The sequence below is a fragment of the Scyliorhinus torazame genome, chromosome 22 (genome assembly GCF_047496885.1).
Source record: "Scyliorhinus torazame isolate Kashiwa2021f chromosome 22, sScyTor2.1, whole genome shotgun sequence".
NCBI classification, from domain to species: Eukaryota; Metazoa; Chordata; class Chondrichthyes; order Carcharhiniformes; family Scyliorhinidae; genus Scyliorhinus; species Scyliorhinus torazame.
Window position 1 is genome coordinate 10,053,287 of NC_092728.1, and position 25,902 is coordinate 10,079,188.

Sequence of the window (25,902 nt, forward strand, 5' to 3'; positions counted from 1 at the left end):
TCCCTCAGTACTGACCCTCTGACAGTGCGGCACTCCCTCAGTACTGACCCTCTGACAGTGCGGCGCTCCCTCAGTACTGACCCTCTGACTGTGCGGCACTCCCTCAGTACTGACCCTCTGACAGTGCGGCACTCCCTCAGTACTGACACTCTGACAGTGCGGCACTTCCTCAGCACTGACCCACTGACAGTGCGGCACTCCCTCAGTACTGACCCTCAGACAGTGCGGCACTCCCTCAGTCCTGACTCTCTGACAGTGCGGCACTCCCTCAGTACTGACCCTCTGACAGTGCGGCAATCCCTCAGTACTGACCCTCTGACAGTGCGGCACTCCCTCAGTACTGACCCTCTGACAGTGCAGCACTCCCTCAGTACTGACCCTCTGACAGTGCAGCACTCCCTCAGTACTGACCCTCTGACTGTGCGGCACTCCCTCAGTACTGACGCTCTGACAGTGCGGCACTCCCTCAGTACTGACCCTCTGACAGTGCGGCGCTCCGTCAGTACTGACCCTCTGACTGTGCGGCACTCCCTCAGTACTAACCCTCTGACAATGCGGCACTCCCTCAGTACTGACCCTCTGACAGTGCGGCACTCCCTCAGTAATGACCCTCTGACTGTGCGGCACTCCCTCAGTACTGACCCTCTGACAGTTCGGCCCTCCCTCAGAACTGACCCTCTGACAGTGCGGCACTCCCTCTGTACTGACCCTCTGACAGTGCGGCACTCCCTCAGTACTGACCCTCTGACTGTGCGGCACTCCCTCAGTACTGACCCTCTGACAGTGCAGCACTCCCTCAGTACTGATGCTCTGACAGTGCGGCACTCCCTCAGTACTGACCCTCTGACAGTGCAGCACTCCCTCAGTACTGACGTTCTGACAGTGCGGCACTCCCTCAGTATTGACCCTCTGACAGTGCGGCACTCCCTCAGACTGACCCTCTGACAGTGCGGCACTCCCTCAGCACTGACCCTCTGAAAGTGCACAACTCCCTCACTACTGACCCTCTGACAGTGCGGCACACCCTCAGTACTGACTCTCTGACAGTGCGGCACTCCCTCAGTACTGACCCTCTGACAGTGCAGCACTCCCTCAGTACTGACCCTCTGACAGTGCTGCACTCCCTCAGCACTCACCCTCTGACAGTGCGGCACACCCTCAGTACTGACCCTCTGACAGTGCAGCACTCCCTCAGCACTGACCCTCTAACAGTGCAGCACTCCCTCAGAACTGACCCTCTGACAGTGCGGCACTCCCTCAGTAATGACCCTCTGACAGTGCGGCACTCCCTCAGCACTGACCCGTTGACTGTGCGGCACTCCCTCAGTACTGACCCTCTGACAGTGCGGCACTCCCTCAGTACTGACCCTCTGACAGTGCGGCACTCCCTCAGTACTGACCCTCTGACAGTGCGGCACTCCCTCAGTACTGACGCTCCAACAGTGCGGCACTCCCTCAGTCCTGACCCTCTGACAGTGCAGCACTCCCTCAGTCCTGACCCTCTGACAGAGCAGCACTCCCTCAGTCCTGACCCTCTGACAGTGCAGCACTCACTCAGCACTGACCCTCTGACAGTGCGGCACTCCCTCAGTGCTGACCCTGACAGTGCTGCACTCCCTCAGTACTGACCCTCTGACAGTGCGGCACTCTCTCAGTACTGACCATCTGACAGTGCAGCGCTCCCTCAGTGCTGACCCTCTGACAGTGCGGCACTCCCTCAGTACTGTCCCTCTGACAGTGCAGCACTCCCTCAGTACTGACCCTCTGACAGTGCGGCACTCTCTCAGTACTGACCATCTGACAGTGCAGCGCTCCCTCAGTCCTGACCCTCTGACAGTGCGGCACTCCCTCAGTACTGACCCTCTGACAGTGCGGCGCTCCCTCAGTACTGACTCTCTGACAGTGCGGCACTCCCTCAGTACTGACCCTCTGACAGTGCAGCACTCCCTCTGTACTGACCCTCTGACAGTGCGGCACTCCCTCAGTACTGACACTCTGACAGTGCGGCACTCCCTCAGTACTGACCCTCTGACAGTGCGGCACTCCCTCAGTACTGACCCCGACAGTGCGGCACTCCCTCAGCACTGACCCTCTGACAGTGCGGCACTCCCTCAGAACTGACCCTCTGATAGTGCGGGACTCCCTCAGTACTGACCCTCTGACAGTGCGGCGCTCCCTCAGTACTGACCCTCTGACAGTGCGGCACTCCCTCAGCACTGACCCTCTGACAGTGCGGCACTCCCTCAGAACTGACCCTCTGACAGTGCGGCACTCCCTCAGCACTGACCCTCTGACAGTGCGGCACTCCCTCAGAACTGACCCTCTGACAGTGCGGCACTCCCTCAGTACTGACCCTCTGACAGTTCAGCATTCCCTCAGTACTGACCTTCTGACAGTGCTGCACACCCTCAGTACTGACCCTCTGACAGTGCGGCGCTCCCTCAGTACTGACCCTCTGACAGTGCGGCACTCCCTCAGAACTGACCCTCTGACAGTGCGGCACTCCCTCAGTACTGACCCTCTGACAGCGCGGCACTCCCTCAGAACTGACCCTCTGCCAGCGCGGCACTCCCTCAGTACTGACCCTTTGACAGTGCGGCATTCCCTCAGTACTGACCCTCTGGAAGTGCTGCACTCCCTCAGTACTGACCCTCTGACAGTGCGGCACTCCCTACTGACCCTCTGACAGTGCGGCGCTCCCTCAGTACTGACCCTCTGACAGTGCGGCACTCCCTCAGTACTGACCCTCTGATAGTGCGGCACTCCCTCAGTACTGACCCTCTGACAGTGCAGCACTCCCTCAGTACTGACCCTCTGACAGAGCAGCACTCCCTCAGCACTGACCATCTGACAGTGCAGCAGTCCCTCAGTACTGACCCTCTGGCAGTGCGGCACTCCCTCAGTACTGACCTTCTGACAGTGCAGCACTCCCTCAGTACTGACCCTCTGACAGCGCAGCACTCCCTCAGTACTGACCCTCTGACAGTGCAGCACTCCCTCAGTACTGACCCTCTGACAGTGCGGCGCTCCCTCAGTACTGACCCTCTGACAGTGCAGCGCTCCCTCAGTACTGACCCTCTGACAGTGCGGCGCTCCCTCAGTACTGACCCTCTGACAGTGCAGCACTCCCTCAGCACTGATCCTCTGACAGTGCGGCGCTTCCTCAGTAGTGACCCTCTGACAGTGCAGCACTCCCTGAGTACTGACCTTCTGACAGTGCAGTACTGACCCTCTGACAGTGCAGCACTCCCTCACTACTGACCCTCTGACAGTGCGGCACTCACTCAGTACTGACCCTCTGACAGTGCGGCACTCCCTCAGCACTGACCCTCTGACAGTGCGGCGCTCCCTCAGTACTGACCCTCTGACAGTGCAGCACTCCCTCAGCACTGATCCTCTGACAGTGCGGCGCTTCCTCAGTAGTGACCCTCTGACAGTGCAGCACTCCCTGAGTACTGACCCTCTGACAGTGCAGTACTGACCCTCTGACAGTGCAGCACTCCCTCACTACTGACCCTCTGACAGTGCGGCACTCACTCAGTACTGACCCTCTGACAGTGCGGCGCTCCCTCAGTACTGACCCTCTGACAGTGCAGTACTGACCCTCTGACAGTGCAGCACTCCCTCAGTACTGACCCTCTGACAGTGCGGCACTCCCTCAGTACTGACCCTCTGACAGTGCGGCACTCCCTCAGCACTGACCCTCTGACAGTGCGGCACTCCCTCAGCACTGACCCTCTGACAGTGCGGCACTCCCTCAGCACTGACCCTCTGACAGTGCGGCACTCCCTCAGTACTGACCCTCTGACAGCGCGGCACTCCCTCCGTACTGACCCTCTGACAGTGCGGCACTCCCTCAGCACTGACCCTCTGACAGTGCGGCACTCCCTCAGCACTGACCCTCTGACAGTGCGGCACTCCCTCAGAACTGACCCTCTGACAGCGCGGCACTCCCTCAGTACTGACCCTCTGACAGTGCGGCACTCCCTCAGTACTGACCCTCTGACAGTGCAGCACTCCCTCAGTACTGACCCTCTGACAGTGCGGCGCTCCCTCAGTACTGACCCTCTGACAGTGCAGCACTCCCTCAGTACTGACCCTCTGACAGTGCAGTACTGACCCTCTGAAAGTGCAGCACTCCCTCAGCACTGACCCTCTGACAGTGCGGCACTCCCTCAGAACTGACCCTCTGACAGTGCGGCACTCCCTCAGCACTGACCCTCTGACAGTGCGGCACTCCCTCAGAACTGACCCTCTGACAGTGCGGCACTCCCTCAGTACTGACCCTCTGACAGTTCAGCATTCCCTCAGTACTGACCGTCTGACAGTGCTGCACACCCTCAGTACTGACCCTCTGACAGTGCGGCGCTCCCTCAGTACTGACCCTCTGACAGTGCGGCACTCCCTCAGAACTGACCCTCTGACAGTGCGGCACTCCCTCAGTACTGACCCTCTGACAGCGCGGCACTCCCTCAGAACTGACCCGCTGCCAGCGCGGCACTCCCTCAGTACTGACCCTTTGACAGTGCGGCATTCCCTCAGTACTGACCCTCTGGAAGTGCTGCACTCCCTCATTACTGACCCTCTGACAGTGAGGCACTCCCTACTGACCCTCTGACAGTGCGGCGCTCCCTCAGTACTGACCCTCTGACAGTGCGGCACTCCCTCAGTACTGACCCTCTGATAGTGCGGCACTCCCTCAGTACTGACCCTCTGACAGTGCAGCACTCCCTCAGTACTGACCCTCTGACAGAGCAGCACTCCCTCAGCACTGACCATCTGACAGTGCAGCAGTCCCTCAGTACTGACCCTCTGGCAGTGCGGCACTCCCTCAGTACTGACCTTCTGACAGTGCAGCACTCCCTCAGTACTGACCCTCTGACAGCGCAGCACTCCCTCAGTACTGACCCTCTGACAGTGCAGCACTCCCTCAGTACTGACCCTCTGACAGTGCGGCGCTCCCTCAGTACTGACCCTCTGACAGTGCAGCGCTCCCTCAGTACTGACCCTCTGACAGTGCGGCGCTCCCTCAGTACTGACCCTCTGACAGTGCAGCACTCCCTCAGCACTGATCCTCTGACAGTGCGGCGCTTCCTCAGTAGTGACCCTCTGACAGTGCAGCACTCCCTGAGTACTGACCCTCTGACAGTGCAGTACTGACCCTCTGACAGTGCAGCACTCCCTCACTACTGACCCTCTGACAGTGCGGCACTCACTCAGTACTGACCCTCTGACAGTGCGGCACTCCCTCAGCACTGACCCTCTGACAGTGCGGCGCTCCCTCAGTACTGGCCCTCTGACAGTGCGGCACTCCCTCAGTACTGACCCTCTGACAGTGCAGTACTGACCCTCTGACAGTGCAGCACTCCCTCAGTACTGACCCTCTGACAGTGCGGCACTCCCTCAGTACTGACCCTCTGACAGTGCGGCACTCCCTCAGCACTGACCCTCTGACAGTGCGGCACTCCCTCAGCACTGACCCTCTGACAGTGCGGCACTCCCTCAGCACTGACCCTCTGACAGTGCGGCACTCCCTCAGTACTGACCCTCTGACAGCGCGGCACTCCCTCCGTACTGACCCTCTGACAGTGCGGCACTCCCTCAGCACTGACCCTCTGACAGTGCGGCACTCCCTCAGCACTGACCCTCTGACAGTGCGGCACTCCCTCAGAACTGACCCTCTGACAGCGCGGCACTCCCTCAGTACTGACCCTCTGACAGTGCGGCACTCCCTCAGTACTGACCCTCTGACAGTGCAGCACTCCCTCAGTACTGACCCTCTGACAGTGCGGCGCTCCCTCAGTACTGACCCTCTGACAGTGCAGCACTCCCTCAGTACTGACCCTCTGACAGTGCAGTACTGACCCTCTGAAAGTGCAGCACTCCCTCACTACTGACCCTCTGACAGTGCGGCACTCACTCAGTACTGACCCTCTGACAGTGCTGCACTCCCTCAGTACTGACCCTCTGACAGTGCGGCACTCCCTCAGTACTGACCCTCTGACAGCGCGGCAGTCCCTCAGTACTGACCCTCTGACATTGCAGCACTCCCTCAGTACTTACCCTCTGACAGTGCAGCACTCCCTCAGTACTGACCCTCTGACAGTGCGGCGCTCCCTCAGTACTGACCCTCTGACAGTGCAGCACTCCCTCAGTACTGACCCTCTGACAGCGCGGCACTCCCTCAGAACTGACCCTCTGACAGCGCGGCACTCCCTCAGTACTGACCCTTTGACAGTGCGGCATTCCCTCAGTACTGACCCTCTGGAAGTGCTGCACTCCCTCAGTACTGACCCTCTGACAGTGCGGCACTCCCTACTGACCCTCTGACAGTGCGGCGCTCCCTCAGTACTGACCCTCTTATAGTGCGGCACTCCCTCAATACTGACCCTCTGATAGTGCAGCACTCCCTCAGCACTGACCCTCTGACAGAGCAGCACTCCCTCAGCACTGACCATCTGACAGTGCAGCAGTCCCTCAGTACTGACCCTCTGGCAGTGCGGCACTCCCTCAGTACTGACCCTCTGACAGTGCAGCACTCCCTCAGTACTGACCCTCTGACAGCGCAGCACTCCCTCAGTACTGACCCTCTGACAGTGCAGCACTCCCTCAGTACTGACCCTCTGTCAGTGCGGCGCTCCCTCAGTACTGACCCTCTGACAGTGCGGCGCTCCCTCAGTACTGACCCTCTGACAGTGCGGCACTCCCTCAGTACTGACCCTCTGACAGTGCGGCGCTCCCTCAGTACTGACCCTCTGACTGTGCGGCACTCCCTCAGTACTGACCCTCTGACAGTGCGGCGCTCCCTCAGTACTGACCCTCTGACAGTGCGCCGCTCCCTCAGTACTGACCCTCTGACAGTGCGGCACTCCCTCAGTACTGACCCTCTGACTGTGCGGCACGCCCTCAGTACTGACCCTCTGACAGTGCGGCACTCCCTCAGTACTGACCCTCTGACAGTGCGGCACTCCCTCAGTACTGACACTCTGACAGTGCGGCGCTCCCTCAGTACTGACCCTCTGACAGTGCGGCACTCCCTCAGTACTGACCCTCTGACAGTGCGGCGCTCCCTCAGTACTGACCCTCTGACTGTGCGGCACTCCCTCAGTACTGACCCTCTGACAGTGCGGCACTCCCTCAGTACTGACACTCTGACAGTGCGGCACTCCCTCAGCACTGACCCACTGACAGTGCGGCACTCCCTCAGTACTGACCCTCAGACAGTGCGGCACTCCCTCAGTCCTGACTCTCTGACAGTGCGGCACTCCCTCAGTACTGACCCTCTGACAGTGCGGCAATCCCTCAGTACTGACCCTCTGACAGTGCGGCACTCCCTCAGTACTGACCCTCTGACAGTGCAGCACTCCCTCAGTACTGACCCTCTGACAGTGCAGCACTCCCTCAGTACTGACCCTCTGACTGTGCGGCACTCCCTCAGTACTGACGCTCTGACAGTGCGGCACTCCCTCAGTACTGACCCTCTGACAGTGCGGCGCTCCGTCAGTACTGACCCTCTGACTGTGCGGCACTCCCTCAGTACTAACCCTCTGACAATGCGGCACTCCCTCAGTACTGACCCTCTGACAGTGCGGCACTCCCTCAGTAATGACCCTCTGACTGTGCGGCACTCCCTCAGTACTGACCCTCTGACAGTTCGGCCCTCCCTCAGCACTGACCCTCTGACAGTGCGGCACTCCCTCTGTACTGACCCTCTGACAGTGCGGCACTCCCTCAGTACTGACCCTCTGACTGTGCGGCACTCCCTCAGTACTGACCCTCTGACAGTGCAGCACTCCCTCAGTACTGATGCTCTGACAGTGCGGCACTCCCTCAGTACTGACCCTCTGACAGTGCAGCACTCCCTCAGTACTGACGTTCTGACAGTGCGGCACTCCCTCAGTATTGACCCTCTGACAGTGCGGCACTCCCTCAGACTGACCCTCTGACAGTGCGGCACTCCCTCAGCACTGACCCTCTGAAAGTGCATAACTCCCTCACTACTGACCCTCTGACAGTGCGGCACACCCTCAGTACTGACTCTCTGACAGTGCGGCACTCCCTCAGTACTGACCCTCTGACAGTGCAGCACTCCCTCAGTACTGACCCTCTGACAGTGCTGCACTCCCTCAGCACTCACCCTCTGACAGTGCGGCACACCCTCAGTACTGACCCTCTGACAGTGCAGCACTCCCTCAGCACTGACCCTCTAACAGTGCAGCACTCCCTCAGAACTGACCCTCTGACAGTGCGGCACTCCCTCAGTAATGACCCTCTGACAGTGCGGCACTCCCTCAGCACTGACCCGTTGACTGTGCGGCACTCCCTCAGTACTGACCCTCTGACAGTGCGGCACTCCCTCAGTACTGACCCTCTGACAGTGCGGCACTCCCTCAGTACTGACCCTCTGACAGTGCGGCACTCCCTCAGTACTGACGCTCCAACAGTGCGGCACTCCCTCAGTCCTGACCCTCTGACAGTGCAGCACTCCCTCAGTCCTGACCCTCTGACAGAGCAGCACTCCCTCAGTCCTGACCCTCTGACAGTGCAGCACTCACTCAGCACTGACCCTCTGACAGTGCGGCACTCCCTCAGTGCTGACCCTGACAGTGCTGCACTCCCTCAGTACTGACCCTCTGACAGTGCGGCACTCTCTCAGTACTGACCATCTGACAGTGCAGCGCTCCCTCAGTGCTGACCCTCTGACAGTGCGGCACTCCCTCAGTACTGTCCCTCTGACAGTGCAGCACTCCCTCAGTACTGACCCTCTGACAGTGCGGCACTCTCTCAGTACTGACCATCTGACAGTGCAGCGCTCCCTCAGTCCTGACCCTCTGACAGTGCGGCACTCCCTCAGTACTGACCCTCTGACAGTGCGGCGCTCCCTCAGTACTGACTCTCTGACAGTGCGGCACTCCCTCAGTACTGACCCTCTGACAGTGCAGCACTCCCTCTGTACTGACCCTCTGACAGTGCGGCACTCCCTCAGTACTGACACTCTGACAGTGCGGCACTCCCTCAGTACTGACCCTCTGACAGTGCGGCACTCCCTCAGTACTGACCCCGACAGTGCGGCACTCCCTCAGCACTGACCCTCTGACAGTGCGGCACTCCCTCAGAACTGACCCTCTGATAGTGCGGGACTCCCTCAGTACTGACCCTCTGACAGTGCGGCGCTCCCTCAGTACTGACCCTCTGACAGTGCGGCACTCCCTCAGCACTGACCCTCTGACAGTGCGGCACTCCCTCAGAACTGACCCTCTGACAGTGCGGCACTCCCTCAGCACTGACCCTCTGACAGTGCGGCACTCCCTCAGAACTGACCCTCTGACAGTGCGGCACTCCCTCAGTACTGACCCTCTGACAGTTCAGCATTCCCTCAGTACTGACCTTCTGACAGTGCTGCACACCCTCAGTACTGACCCTCTGACAGTGCGGCACTCCCTCAGTACTGACCCTCTGACAGCGCGGCACTCCCTCAGAACTGACCCTCTGCCAGCGCGGCACTCCCTCAGTACTGACCCTTTGACAGTGCGGCATTCCCTCAGTACTGACCCTCTGGAAGTGCTGCACTCCCTCAGTACTGACCCTCTGACAGTGCGGCACTCCCTACTGACCCTCTGACAGTGCGGCGCTCCCTCAGTACTGACCCTCTGACAGTGCGGCACTCCCTCAGTACTGACCCTCTGATAGTGCGGCACTCCCTCAGTACTGACCCTCTGACAGTGCAGCACTCCCTCAGTACTGACCCTCTGACAGAGCAGCACTCCCTCAGCACTGACCATCTGACAGTGCAGCAGTCCCTCAGTACTGACCCTCTGGCAGTGCGGCACTCCCTCAGTACTGACCTTCTGACAGTGCAGCACTCCCTCAGTACTGACCCTCTGACAGCGCAGCACTCCCTCAGTACTGACCCTCTGACAGTGCAGCACTCCCTCAGTACTGACCCTCTGACAGTGCGGCGCTCCCTCAGTACTGACCCTCTGACAGTGCAGCGCTCCCTCAGTACTGACCCTCTGACAGTGCGGCGCTCCCTCAGTACTGACCCTCTGACAGTGCAGCACTCCCTCAGCACTGATCCTCTGACAGTGCGGCGCTTCCTCAGTAGTGACCCTCTGACAGTGCAGCACTCCCTGAGTACTGACCCTCTGACAGTGCAGTACTGACCCTCTGACAGTGCAGCACTCCCTCACTACTGACCCTCTGACAGTGCGGCACTCACTCAGTACTGACCCTCTGACAGTGCGGCACTCCCTCAGCACTGACCCTCTGACAGTGCGGCGCTCCCTCAGTACTGGCCCTCTGACAGTGCGGCACTCCCTCAGTACTGACCCTCTGACAGTGCAGTACTGACCCTCTGACAGTGCAGCACTCCCTCAGTACTGACCCTCTGACAGTGCGGCACTCCCTCAGTACTGACCCTCTGACAGTGCGGCACTCCCTCAGCACTGACCCTCTGACAGTGCGGCACTCCCTCAGCACTGACCCTCTGACAGTGCGGCACTCCCTCAGCACTGACCCTCTGACAGTGCGGCACTCCCTCAGTACTGACCCTCTGACAGCGCGGCACTCCCTCCGTACTGACCCTCTGACAGTGCGGCACTCCCTCAGCACTGACCCTCTGACAGTGCGGCACTCCCTCAGCACTGACCCTCTGACAGTGCGGCACTCCCTCAGAACTGACCCTCTGACAGCGCGGCACTCCCTCAGTACTGACCCTCTGACAGTGCGGCACTCCCTCAGTACTGACCCTCTGACAGTGCAGCACTCCCTCAGTACTGACCCTCTGACAGTGCGGCGCTCCCTCAGTACTGACCCTCTGACAGTGCAGCACTCCCTCAGTACTGACCCTCTGACAGTGCAGTACTGACCCTCTGAAAGTGCAGCACTCCCTCACTACTGACCCTCTGACAGTGCGGCACTCACTCAGTACTGACCCTCTGACAGTGCTGCACTCCCTCAGTACTGACCCTCTGACAGTGCGGCACTCCCTCAGTACTGACCCTCTGACAGCGCGGCAGTCCCTCAGTACTGACCCTCTGACATTGCAGCACTCCCTCAGTACTGACCCTCTGACAGTGCAGCACTCCCTCAGTACTGACCCTCTGACAGTGCGGCGCTCCCTCAGTACTGACCCTCTGACAGTGCAGCACTCCCTCAGTACTGACCCTCTGACAGCGCGGCACTCCCTCAGAACTGACCCTCTGACAGCGCGGCACTCCCTCAGTACTGACCCTTTGACAGTGCGGCATTCCCTCAGTACTGACCCTCTGGAAGTGCTGCACTCCCTCAGTACTGACCCTCTGACAGTGCGGCACTCCCTACTGACCCTCTGACAGTGCGGCGCTCCCTCAGTACTGACCCTCTTATAGTGCGGCACTCCCTCAATACTGACCCTCTGATAGTGCAGCACTCCCTCAGCACTGACCCTCTGACAGAGCAGCACTCCCTCAGCACTGACCATCTGACAGTGCAGCAGTCCCTCAGTACTGACCCTCTGGCAGTGCGGCACTCCCTCAGTACTGACCCTCTGACAGTGCAGCACTCCCTCAGTACTGACCCTCTGACAGCGCAGCACTCCCTCAGTACTGACCCTCTGACAGTGCAGCACTCCCTCAGTACTGACCCTCTGTCAGTGCTGCGCTCCCTCAGTACTGACCCTCTGACAGTGCAGCGCTCCCTCAGTACTGACCCTCTGACAGTGCAGCGCTCCCTCAGTACTGACCCTCCGACAATGCGGCGCTCCCTCAGTACTGACCCTCTGACAGTGCAGCACTCCCTCAGCACTGACCCTCTGACAGTGCGGCGCTCCCTCAGTAGTGACCCTCTGACAGTGCAGCACTCCCTGAGTACTGACCCTCTGACAGTGCAGTACTGACCCTCTGACAGTGCAGCACTCCCTCACTACTGACCCTCTGACAGTGCGGCACTCACTCAGTACTGACCCTCTGACAGTGCGGCACTCCCTCAGCACTGACCCTATGACAGTGCGGCGCTCCCTCAGTACTGGCCCTCTGACAGTGCGGCACTCCCTCAGTACTGACCCTCTGACAGTGCGGCACTCCCTCAGTACTGACCCTCTGACAGTGCGGCACTCCCTCAGCACTGACCCTCTGACAGTGCGGCACTCCCTCAGCACTGACCCTCTGACAGTGCGGCACTCCCTCAGTACTGACCCTCTGACAGCGCGGCACTCCCTCCGTACTGACCCTCTGACAGTGCGGCACTCCCTCAGCACTGACCCTCTGACAGCGCGGCACTCCCTCAGAACTGACCCTCTGACAGCGCGGCACTCCCTCAGTACTGACCCTCTGACAGTGCGGCACTCCCTCAGTACTGACCCTCTGACAGTGCAGCACTCCCGCAGTACTGACCCTCTGACAGTGCGGCGCTCCCTCAGGACTGACCCTCTGACAGTGCAGCACTCCCTCAGTACTGACCCTCTGACAGTGCAGTACTGACCCTCTGACAGTGCAGCACTCCCTCAGTACTGACCCTCTGACAGTGCGGCACTCACTCAGTACTGACCTACTGACAGTGCAGCACTCCCTCAGCACTGACCCTCTGACAGTGCGGCGCTCCCTCAGTACTGACCCTCTGCCAGTGCAGCACTCCCTCAGTACTGACCCTCTGACAGTGCGGCACTCCCTCAGCACTGACCCTCTGACAGTGCGGCACTCCCTCAGCACTGACCCTCTGACAGCGCGGCACTCCCTCAGAACTGACCCTCTGAAAGCGCGGCACTCCCTCAGTACTGACCCTCTGACAGTGCGGCACTCCCTCAGTACTGACCCTCAGACAGTGCAGCACTCCCTCAGTACTGACCCTCTGACAGTGCAGCACTCCCTCAGTACTGACCCTCTGACAGTGCAGCACTCCCTCAGTACTGACCCTCTGACAGTGCGGCGCTCCCTCAGTACTGACCCTCTGACAGTGCAGCACTCCCTCAGTACTGACCCTCTGACAGTGCAGTACTGACCCTCTGACAGTGCAGCACTCCCTCAGTACTGACCCTCTGACAGTGCGGCACTCACTCAGTACTGACCCGCTGACAGTGCAGCACTCCCTCAGCACTGACCCTCTGACAGTGCGGCACTCCCTCAGCACTGACCCTCTGACAGTGCGGCACTCCCTCAGCACTGACCCTCTGACAGCGCGGCACTCCCTCAGAACTGACCCTCTGAAAGCGCGGCACTCCCTCAGTACTGACCCTCTGACAGTGCAGCACTCCCTCAGTACTGACCCTCTGACAGTGCAGTACTGACCCTCTGACAGTGCAGCACTCCCTCAGTACTGACCCTCTGACAGTGCGGCACTCACTCAGTACTGACCCTCTGACAGTGCAGCACTCCCTCAGCACTGACCCTCTGACAGTGCGGCACTCCCTCAGCACTGACCCTCTGACAGTGCGGCACTCCCTCAGCACTGACCCTCTGACAGCGCGGCACTCCCTCAGAACTGACCCTCTGAAAGCGCGGCACTCCCTCAGTACTGACACTCTGACAGTGCGGCACTCCCTCAGTACTGACCCTCAGACAGTGCAGCACTCCCTCAGTACTGACCCTCTGACAGTGCAGCACTCTCTCAGTACTGACCCTCTGACAGCGCGGCACTCCCTCAGTACTGACCCTCTGACAGTGCAGCACTCCCTCAGTACTGACCCTCTGACAGTGCAGCACTCCCTCAGTACTGACTCTCTGACAGTGCGGCGCTCCCTCAGTACTGACCCTCTGACAGTGCAGCACTCCCTCAGTACTGACCCTCTGACAGCGCGGCACTCCCTCAGAACTTACCCTCTGACAGCGCGGCACTCCCTCAGTACTGACCCTTTGACAGTGCGGCATTCCCTCAGTACTGACCCTCTGGAAGTGCTGCACTCCCTCAGTACTGACCCTCTGACAGTGCGGCACTCCCTACTGACCCTCTGACAGTGCGGCGCTCCCTCAGTACTGACCCTCTGATAGAGCGGCACTCCCTCAGTACTGACCCTCTGACAGTGCAGCACTCCCTCAGTACTGACCCTCTGACAGAGCAGCACTCCCTCAGCACTGACCATCTGACAGTGCAGCAGTCCCTCAGTACTGACCCTCTGGCAGTGCGGCACTCCCTCAGTACTGACCCTCTGACAGTGCAGCACTCCCTCAGTACTGACCCTCTGACAGCGCAGCACTCCCTCAGTACTGACCCTCTGACAGTGCAGCACTCCCTCAGTACTGACCCTCTGACAGTGCGGCGCTCCCTCAGTACTGACCCTCTGACAGTGCAGCGCTCCCTCAGTACTGACCCTCTGACAGTGCAGCGCTCCCTCAGTACTGACCCTCCGACAATGCGGCGCTCCCTCAGTACTGACCCTCTGACAGTGCAGCACTCCCTCAGCACTGACCCTCTGACAGTGCGGCGCTCCCTCAGTAGTGACCCTCTGACAGTGCAGCACTCCCTGAGTACTGACACTCTGACAGTGCAGTACTGACCCTCTGACAGTGCAGCACTCCCTCACTACTGACCCTCTGACAGTGCGGCACTCACTCAGTACTGACCCTCTGACAGTGCGGCACTCCCTCAGCACTGACCCTCTGACAGTGCGGCGCTCCCTCAGTACTGGCCCTCTGACAGTGCGGCACTCCCTCAGTACTGACCCTCTGACAGTGCAGTACTGACCCTCTGACAGTGCAGCACTCCCTCAGTACTGACCCTCTGACAGTGCGGCACTCCCTCAGCACTGACCCTCTGACAGTGCGGCACTCCCTCAGCACTGACCCTCTGACAGTGCGGCACTCCCTCAGCACTGACCCTCTGACAGTGCGGCACTCCCTCAGTACTGACCCTCTGACAGCGCGGCACTCCCTCCGTACTGACCCTCTGACAGTGCGGCACTCCCTCAGCACTGACCCTCTGACAGCGCGGCACTCCCTCAGAACTGACCCTCTGACAGCGCGGCACTCTCTCAGTACTGACCCTCTGACAGTGCGGCACTCCCTCAGTACTGACCCTCTGACAGTGCGGCACTCCCTCAGCACTGACCCTCTGACAGTGCGGCACTCCCTCAGCACTGACCCTCTGACAGTGCGGCACTCCCTCAGCACTGACCCTCTGACAGTGCGGCACTCCCTCAGTACTGACCCTCTGACAGCGCGGCACTCCCTCCGTACTGACCCTCTGACAGTGCGGCACTCCCTCAGCACTGACCCTCTGACAGCGCGGCACTCCCTCAGAACTGACCCTCTGACAGCGCGGCACTCTCTCAGTACTGACCCTCTGACAGCGCGGCACTCCCTCAGAACTGACCCTCTGACAGCGCGGCACTCTCTCAGTACTGACCCTCTGACAGTGCAGCTCTCCCTCAGTACTGACCCTCTGACAGTGCAGCACTCCCTCAGTACTGACCCTCTGACAGTGCGGCGCTCCCTCAGTACTGACCCTCTGACAGTGCAGCACTCCCTCAGTACTGACCCTCTGACAGTGCAGTACTGACCCTCTGACAGTGCAGCACTCCCTCAGTACTGACCCTCTGACAGTGCGGCACTCACTCAGTACTGACACTCTGACAGTGCAGCACTCCCTCAGCACTGACCCTCTGACAGTGCGGCGCTCCCTCAGTACTGACCCTCTGCCAGTGCAGCACTCCCTCAGTACTGACCCTCTGACAGTGCGGCACTCCCTCAGCACTGACCCTCTGACAGTGCGGCACTCCCTCAGCACTGACCCTCTGACAGCGCGGCACTCCCTCAGAACTGACCCTCTGAAAGCGCGGCACTCCCTCAGTACTGACCCTCTGACAGTGCGGCACTCCCTCAGTACTGACCCTCAGACAGTGCAGCACTCCCTCAGTACTGACCCTCTGACAGTGCAGCACTCTCTCAGTACTGACCCTCTGACAGCGCGGCACTCCCTCAGTACTGACCCTCTGACAGTGCAGCACTCCCTCAGTACTGACCCTCTGACAGTGCAGCACTCCCTCAGTACTGACCCTCTGACAGTGCGGCGCTCCCTCAGTACTGACCCTCTGACAGTGCAGCACTCCCTCAGTACTGACCCTCTGACAGTGCAGTACTGACCCTCTGACAGTGCAGCACTCCCTCAGTACTGACCCTCTGACAGTGCAGCACTCATTCAGTACTGACCCTCTGACAGTGCAGCACTCCCTCAGCACTGACCCTCTGACAGTGCGGCGCTCCCTCAGTACTGGCCCTCTGACAGTGCGGCACTCCCTCAGTACTGACCCTCTGACAGTGCAGTACTGACCCTCTGACAGTGCAGCACTCCCTCAGTACTGACCCTCTGACAGTGCAGTACTGACCCTCTGACAGTGCAGCACTCCCTCAGTACTGACCCTCTGAAAGTGCGGCACTCCCTCAGTACTGACCCTCTGACAGTGCGGCACTCCCTCAGCACTGACCCTCTGACAGTGCGGCACTCCCTCAGAACTGACCCTCTGACAGTGCGGCACTCCCTCAGTACTGACCCTCTGACAGTGCGGCACTCCCTCCGTACTGACCCTCTGACAGTGCGGCACTCCCTCAGCACTGACCCTCTGACAGCGCGGCACTCCCTCAGAACTGACCCTCTGACAGTGAGGCACTCCCTCAGTACTGACCCTCTGACAGTGCGGCGCTCCCTCAGTACTGACCCTCTGACAGTGCAGCACTCCCTCAGTACTGACCCTCTGACAGTGCAGCACTCCCTCAGCACTGACCCTCTGACTGTGCAGCACTCCCTCAGTACTGACCCTCTGACAGTCCGGCACTCCCTCAGTACTGACCCTCTGACAGTGCGGCTCTCCCTCAGTACTGACCCTCTGACAGTGCGGCACTCCCTCAGTACTGACATTCCGACAGTGCGGTGCTCCCTCAGTCCTGACCCTCTGACAGTGCAGCACTCCCTCAGTACTGACCCTCTGACAGTGCGGCACTCCCTCAGTACTGACCGTCTGACAGTGCGGCACTCCCTCAGTACTGACCCTCTGACAGTGCAGCACTCCCTCAGTACTGACCCTCTGACAGTGCGGCACTCCCTCAGTGCTGACCCTCTGACAGCGCGGCACTCCCTCAGTACTGACCCTCTGACAGTGCAGCACTCCCTCAGTACTGACCCTCTGACAGTGCAGCACTCCCTCAGTACTGACCCTCTGACAGTGCAGCACTCCCTCAGTACTGACCCTCTGACAGTGCAGCACTCCCTCAGTACTGACCCTCTGACAGTGCAGCACTCCCTCAGTGCTGACCCTCTGACAGCGCGGCACTCCCTCAGTACTGACCCTCTGACAGTGCAGCACTCCCTCAGTACTGACCCTCTGACAGTGCAGCACTCCCTCAGTACTGACCCTCTGACAGTGCGGCACTCCCTCAGTCCTGACTCTCTGACAGTGCGGCACTCCCTCAGTACTGACCCTCTGACAGTGCGACACTCCCTCAGTACTGACTCTCTGACAGTGCGGCACTCCCTCAGTACTGACCCTCTGACAGTGCAGCACTCCCTCAGTACTGACCCTCTGACAGTGCGGCACTCCCTCAGCACTGAGTGTTTTGACCTGCCTTCCATTTGTGAAAATACAGCAGTCCTGTGTGTTTGTGGAGTCACACGTCGGCCAGACCAGAGAAAGACAGCAGATTTCCCTCCCTGAGGGGCAGCAGTGAACCGGATAATCAACAATGAGCACATCAGTTAAAGCCCAACATCTGCCGAGGCGGGATTTGAACCCGAGTCCCCGCCGCTTCCTCTGGATCTGTGGATGGCTGAGCCAGTGACAATAGGCACTGGGCCATTGTCTGTGAGGCGACGAGGGGAGCGGAGTGCATTCTGAAATTGGAGGTCAGGATGCTGCGACAGTGGGGGAGGAGGGGAGGGAAGTGGTTTCATGTTGAACCATCGAGCCCATCGCTGACTCACAAACAGGAAACATCAAAAATAGAAGAACTGTAACCGGCAGCAGAGCGAGAACAAGACAAATCCCTCTCCATAACTCAGCTGTCCTGAGGGAGCTTTACTCTCTATCTAACCCCGTGCTGTACCTGTCCTGGGAGTGTTTGCTGGGGACAGTGTGGAGGGAGCTTTACTCTCTATCTAACCCCGTGCTGTACCTGTCCTGGGAGTGTTTGATGGGGACAGTGTAGAGGGAGCTTTACTCTGTATCTAACCCCGTGCTGTACCTGTCCTGGGAATGTTTGATGGGGACAGTGTCGAGGGAGCTTTACTCTATCTAACCCCGTGCTGTCCCTGTCCTGGGAGTGTTTGATGGGGACAGTGTAGAGGGAGCTTTACTCTGTATCTAACCCCGTGCTGTACCTGTCCTGGGAGTGTTTGATGGGGACAGTGTAGAGGGAGCTTTACTCTGTATCTAACCCCGTGCTGTCCCTGTCCTGGGAGTGTTTGATGGGGACAGTGTAGAGGGAGCTTTACTCTGTATCTAACCCCGTGCTGTACCTGTCCTGGGAGTGTTTGATGGGGCAGTGTAGAGTGAGATTTACTCTGTATGTAACCCTGTGCTGTACCTGTCCTGGGAGTGTTTGATGGGGACAGTGTAGAGGGAGCTTTACTCTGTATCTAACCCCATGCTGTCCCTGTCTGGGAGTGTTTGATGGGGACAGTGTAGAGGGAGCTTTACTCTCTATCTAACCCCGTGCTGTACCTGTCCTGGGAGTGTTTGATGGGGACAGTGTAGAGGGAGGTTTACTCTCTATCTAACCCCGTACTGTCCCTGTCCTGGGAGTGTTTAACGGGGACAGTGTAGAGGGAGCTTTACTCTGTATCTAACCCCGTGCTGTACCTGTCCTGGGAGTGTTTGATTGGGACAGTGTAGAGGGAGCTTTACTCTGTATCTAACCCCGTGCTGTCCCTGTCTGGGAGTGTTTGATGGGGACAGTGTAGAGGGAGCTTTACTCTCGATCTAAACCCGTGCTGTCCCTGTCCTGGGAGTGTTTGATGGGGCAGGGTAGAGGGAGCTTTACTCTGTATCTAACCCCGTGCTGTACCTGTCCTGGGAGTGTTTGATGGGGACAGTGTAGAGGGAGCTTTACTCTGTATCTAACTCCGTGCTGTACCTGCCCTCGGAGTGTTTGATGGGGACAGTGTAGAGGGAGCTTTACTCTGTATCTAACCCCGTGCTGTACCTGCCCTAGTAGTGTTTGATGGGGACAGTGTAGAGGGAGCTTTACTCTGTATCTAACCCCGTGCTGTACCTGTCCTGGGAGTGTTTGATGGGGACAGTGTAGAGGGAGCTTTACTCTGTATCTAACTCCGTGCTGTACCTGTCCTGGGAGTGTTTGATGGGGACAGTGTAGAGGGAACTTAACTCCGTATCTAACCCCGTGCTGTACCTGTTCTGGGAGTGTTTGATGGGGACAGTGTAGAGGGAAGTTTACTCTGTATCTAACCCCGTTCTGTACCTGTCCTGGGAGTGTTTGATGGGGGCAGTGTAGAGCGGGATTTACTCTGTATCTAACCCCGTGCTGTACCTGTCCTGGGAGTGTTTGATGGGGACAGTGTCGAGGGAGCTTCACTCTGTATCTAACTCCGTGCTGTACCTGTCCTGGGAGTGTTTGATGGGGACAGTGTAGAGGGAGCTTTACTCTGTATCTAACCCCGTGCTGTACCTGTCCTGGGAGTGTTTGATGGGGACAGAGTAGAGGGAGCTTTACTCTGTATCTAACCCCGTGCTGTACCTGTCCTGGGAGTGTTTAACACCCACTGGTGTACGGGTTCCACACACACTGATTCTTACTAGGGTACGGGTTCCACACACACTGACTCTCACTGGGGTACGGGTCCCACACACACTGACTCTCACTGGGGTACGGGTCCCACACACACTGATTCTTACTAGGGTACGGGTTCCACACACACCGACTCTCACTGGGGTACGGGTCCCACACACACTGACTCTCACTGGGGTACGGATCCCACACACACTGACTCTCACTGGGGTACGGGTCCCACACACGCTGATTCTTACTAGAGTACGGGTTCCACACACACCGACTCTCACTGGGGTACGGGTCCCACACACACTGACTCTCACTGGGGTATGGGTCCCACACACACTGACTCTCACTGGGGTACGGGTCCCACACACACTGACTCTCACTGGGGTATGGGTCCCACACACACTGACTCTCACTGGGGTACGGGTTCCCCACACACTGACTCTCACTGGGGTACGGGTCCCACACACACTGACTCTCACTGGGGTACGGGTCCCACACACACTGACTCTCACTGGGGTACGGGTCCCACACACACTGACTCTCACTGGGGTACGGGTCCCACACACACTGACTCTCACTGGGGTACGGGTCCCACACACGCTGACTCTCACTGGGGTACGGGTCCCACACACACTCATTCTCACTGGGGTACGGGTTCCACACACACTGACTCTCACTGGGGTACGGGTTCCACACACACTGACTCTCACTGGGGTACGAGTTCCACACACACTGACTCTCACTGGGGTACGGGTCCCACACGCACTGACTCTCACTGGGGTACGGGTCCCACACACACTGACTCTCACTGGGGTACGGGTCCCACACACACTGACTCTCACTGGGGTACGGGTCCCACACACACTGACTCTCACTGGGGTACGGGTCCCACACACACTGACTCTCACTGGGGTACGAGTTCCACACACGCTGACTCTCACTGGGGTACGGGTCCCACACACGCTGACTCTCACTGGGGTACGGGTCCCACACACACTGACTCTCACTGGGGTACGGGTCCCACACACACTGACTCTCACTGGGGTACGGGTCCCACACACACTGACTCTCACTGGGGTACGGGTCCCACACACACTGACTCTCTGGCTGTGTGGGTGGGTTGCGCGCTGTGAGGGCCCCAGTTTTCGGAGAGTGTTGGCGACTGAGACGAATCTGTGTACTCACCAGTGTCTTTCGGCCCAGGAGCTCGAACAGAACCTGGTTTTCATGCTCCGAGAGCAGGCCCGAGGGCGTGTGGGTCTTGCTCATGGCCTTGCTCTGTGAGGCTGCCTCCTCAGAATCCCCCTTCACCACCCAGCACCCACTTCCTCCCCGACCAGCGCTTCGAGCACAGGATGTCCCCACCACAGATATCGAGAAGGAGCAGAATGTGAAACTCTCAGACACTGGCTTCCGGCCCCAATGATCACGCTCTCCTCTTCCTCGTTTCAAAATCCCTCCTCCTTTTCGGCGCATTCAATCCATCTCTGTAACCTCCTCTGGCATCTACACCACTCCTATCTCCGTAAACTCCTCCAGCCTCTACAACCTTGATTATCTCTGTAACCTCCTCCAACCCTCCCTATCTCTGTAACCTCCTCCACTGGGTGACTGTCCGTGTGGAGTTTGCACATTTTTCCCGTGTTTGCGTGGGTTTCGCCCCCACAACCCAAAGACTTGAAGGGTAGGTGGATTGTTCACAATAAATTGCCCCTAATTGGGAAAAATGAATTGGATATTCTAAATAAAAAAAGAAAAAATCTCTGTAACCTCCTCCAACCCCTACACCCCTCCCTATCTGTAACCTCCTCCAGCCCCTACACCCCTCCCTATCTGTAACCTCCTCCAGCCCCTACACCCCTCCCGATCTCTGTAACCTCCTCCAACCCCTACACCTCTCCCTATCTCTGTAACCTCCTCCAGCCCCTACACCCCTCCCTATCTCTGTAACCTCCTCCAGCCCCTACACCCCTCCCTATCTCTGTAACCTCCTCCAGCCCCTACACCCCTCCCTATCTCTGTAACCTCCTCCAGCCCCTACGCCCCTCCCTATCTCTGTAACCTCCTCCAACCCCTACACCCACCCTATCTCTGTAACCTCCTCCAGGCCCTACACCCCCGCCCCATCTCTGTAACCTCCTCCAGCCCCTACAACCCTCCCTATCTCTGTAACCTCCTCCAGCCCCTACACCCCTCCCTATCTCTGTAACCTCCTCCAACCCCTACACCTCTCCCTATCTCTGTAACCTCCTCCAGGCCCTACACCCCCTCCCTATCTCTGTAACCTCCTCCAGCCCCATCCCCCCTCCCTATCTCTGTAACCTCCTCCAGCCCCTACACCCTCCCTATTTCTGTAACGTCCTCCAGCCCCTACACCCCTCCCTATCTCTGTAACCTCCTCCAGCCCCTACACCCCTCCCTATCTCTGTAACCTCCTCCAGCCCCTACAAACCTCCCCTTCTCTGTAACCTCCTCCAACCCCGACACCCCTCCCTATCTCTGTAACCTCCTCCAACCCCGACAACCCTCCCTATCTCTGTAACCTCCTCCAGCCCCCACAACCCTCCCTATCTCTGTAACCTCCTCCAACCCCGACAACCCTCCCTATCTCTGTAACCTCCTCCAGCCCCTACAACCCTCCCTATCTCTGTAACCTCCTCCAGTCCCTACACCCCTCCCAATCTCTGAAACCTCCTCCAGTCCCTACAACCCTCCCTATCTCTGTAACCTCCTCCAGCCCCTACAACCCTCCCTTTCTCTGTAACCTCCTCCAGCCCCTACAACCCTCCCTATCTCAGTAACCTCCTCCAGCCCCTACACCCCTCCCTATCTCTGTAACATCCTCCAGCCGCTACAACACTCCCCATCTCCGTAACCTCCTCCAGCCCCTACAACCCTCCCTATCTCTGTAACCTCCTCCAGCCCCTACAACCCTCCCCATCTCCGTAACCTCCTCCAGCCGCTACAACCCTCCCTATCTCTGTAACCTCCTACAGCCGCTACAACCCTCCCTATCTCTGTAACCTCCTCCAGCCCCTACAACCCTCCTTATCTCTGTAACCTCCTCCAGTCCCTACAACACTCCCTATCTCTGTAACCTCCTCGAGCCCCTACACCCTCCCTATCTCTGTAGCCTCCTCCAGCCCCTACACCCCTCCCTATCTCTGTAACCCCCTCGAGCCCCTACACCCTCCCTATCTCTGTAACCTCCTCCAGCCCCTACAACCCTCCCTATCTCCATAACCTCCTCCAGCCCCTATAACCCTCCCTATCTCTGTAACCTCCTCCAGCCCCTGTAACCCTCCCTATCTCTGTAACCTCCTCCAGCCCCTACAACCCTCCCTATCTCTGTAACCTCCTCTTGCCCCTGTAACCCTCCCTATCTCCGTAACCTCCTCCAGCTCCTACACCCCTCCCAATCTCTGTAACCTCCTCCAGCCCCTACAACCCTCCCTATCTCTGTAACCTCCTCCAGTCCCTACACCCCTCCCAATCTCTGAAACCTCCTCCAGTCCCTACAACCCTCCCTATCTCTGTAACCTCCTCCAGCCCCTACAACCCTCCCTTTCTCTGTAACCTCCTCCAGCCCCTACAACCCTCCCTATCTCAGTAACCTCCTCCAGCCCCTACACCCCTCCCTATCTCTGTAACATCCTCCAGCCGCTACAACACTCCCCATCTCCGTAACCTCCTCCAGCCCCTACAACCCTCCCTATCTCTGTAACCTCCTCCAGCCCCTACAACCCTCCCCATCTCCGTAACCTCCTCCAGCCGCTACAACCCTCCCTATCTCTGTAACCTCCTACAGCCGCTACAACCCTCCCTATCTCTGTAACCTCCTCCAGCCCCTACAACCCTCCTTATCTCTGTAACCTCCTCCAGTCCCTACAACACTCCCTATCTCTGTAACCTCCTCGAGCCCCTACACCCTCCCTATCTCTGTAGCCTCCTCCAGCCCCTACACCCCTCCCTATCTCTGTAACCCCCTCGAGCCCCTACACCCTCCCTATCTCTGTAACCTCCTCCAGCCCCTACAACCCTCCCTATCTCCATAACCTCCTCCAGCCCCTATAACCCTCCCTATCTCTGTAACCTCCTCCAGCCCCTGTAACCCTCCCTATCTCTGTAACCTCCTCCAGCCCCTACAACCCTCCCTATCTCTGTAACCTCCTCTAGCCCCTGTAACCCTCCCTATCTCCGTAACCTCCTCCAGCTCCTACACCCCTCCCTACCTCTGTAACCTCCAGCCCCTTAATCCCTCCCTATCTCAGAAACCTCCTCTTGCACCTCCGACAGTGTGGCACTCCCTCAGTACTGACCCTCTGACAGTGCGGTGCTCCCTCAGCACTGACCCTCTGACAGTGCAGCACTCCCTCAGTACTAACCCTCTGACAGTGCGGCACTCCCTCAGTACTGACCCTCTGACAGTGCGGCACTCCCTCAGTACTGACCCTCTGACAGTGCGGCACTCCCTCAGTACTGACCCTCTGACAGTGCGGCACTCCCTCAGTACTGACCCTCTGACAGTGCAGCAGTCCCTCAGTACTGACCCTCTGACAGTGCGGCACTCCCTCAGTACTGACCCTCTGACAGTGCGGCACTCCCTCAGTACTGACCCTCTGACTGTGTGGCACTCCCTCAGTACTGACCCTCTGACTGTGTGGCACTCCCTCAGTACTGACCCTCTGACAGTGCGGCGCTCCCTCAGTACTGACCCTCTGACAGTGCGGCACTCCCTCAGTCCTGACCCTCTGACGGTGCGGCACTCCCCAGTACTGACCATCTGACAGTGCAGCACTCCCTCAGTCCTGACCCTCTGACAGTGCGGCGCTCCCTCAGTACTGACCCTCTGACAGTGCAGCACTCCCTCAGTCCTGACCCTCTCAGTGCGGCACTCCCTCAGTACTGATCCTCTGACAGTGCGGCACTCCCTCAGTACTGACCCTCTGACAGTGCGGCACTCCCTTAGTACTGACCCTCTGGCAGTGCGGCACTCCCTCAGTACTGACCCTCTGACAGTGCGGCACTCCCTCAGTACTGACCCTCTCAGTGCGGCACTCCCTCAGTACTGACCCTCTGACAGTGTGGCACTCCCTCAGTACTGACCCTCTGACAGTGCGGCACTTCCTCAGTACTGACCCTCTGACAGTGTGGCACTCCCTCAGTACTGACCCTCTCAGTGCGGCACTTCCTCAGTTAGACCCTCTGACGGTGCGGCCTAACCAAGATCTGCTACAAGTTTGAACCAACATTCCAACTCTGCCCCACCTTCGGGGAGTGACGCTACGGAATTGGGAATTTGAGACCATTCGCTCCTTTCTCGTGCTTGCTCCTTGACGGAGCTCTGAAGGAACGCAAACCTCAAGATGGCCGCCGCGGTGGGAGGGGGAGAGAAAAGACAACGATCGGTCCTTGTTTGTGTTTGACTTTTATTGGCCTGAGGCACTCAAATATCTTTCTCTGAACCGGTGCAAATCCTCGTCCTCGAAAGTTCCGATCTGTCCCAATGCCAAGTAAAGAACATGCTGATTGAGAAGAGAATGGCGGGTGAGGGGGAGGGCAGGGGCGTGAGGTGGGGGGTGGGGGGGTGGATGTGGGTTGAGAGTCAGAGACGGAGGGTGAGAGCGGAGGAAGACAAGATGGAGCCAGAGGAAGACAGACAGAGAGAGAGAGAGAGGGAAGAGGGATGAGGAAATGAAGCAATGAGTGTATGGGTTGTATGAGAGCCCTGATCTATATACATCATATTGCTTTAAGTTATGGGAATGCATTGTTTAAATGAGATGACCAATTCTCCACCGGCCCTCTGTCCCCACCCCCTCTCCCTCCCGCCAACCCACCTCCGTCCCTTCGTTCGCCGTCCTGGGCAAGCGAGGGTCGAGCGTCCTCCGGCCAACCTGTTTGACGCAAACAATTCCGTCGCCAACGTCACGCCCATTCCAATGCCACTGCCCTTTACCGCCGCAAACGTCCCCTGCTCCTTTTGGAGTTGAGGAGGTCGGGGAGTGGGGGGGGGGCGGGGGGGGGGGGCTCTTAACGGGCCCGGAGACTGGGCAGGGGTCGAACGGAGCAGGGGTTGATGGGAGGTGAGTTACCTTGTTGCTGATCCACCGAGTGAAGGGCACGGCTGAATTTGATTCCTGGAGCACTTATAAAGAGGGACCGCTGGGATTGCAGTGGGGCGTTCAGTAGGAGGCGTGTGTAT

General features: G+C 58.8%; 1 protein-coding gene across 1 annotated transcript in view; it reads right to left on the reverse strand.

Moving 5' to 3' along the window:
• LOC140399421 (actin nucleation-promoting factor WAS-like) overlaps positions 1-21,262 on the reverse strand; it is a 107,376-nt gene extending 86,114 nt beyond the window's left edge. The window contains 1 exon segment of the mRNA XM_072488998.1: positions 20,883-21,262. Coding sequence (XP_072345099.1) covers positions 20,883-21,173 — 291 coding nt within the window. The 5' untranslated portion in view covers positions 21,174-21,262.
• Positions 21,263-25,902: the final 4,640 nt, after the last annotated feature.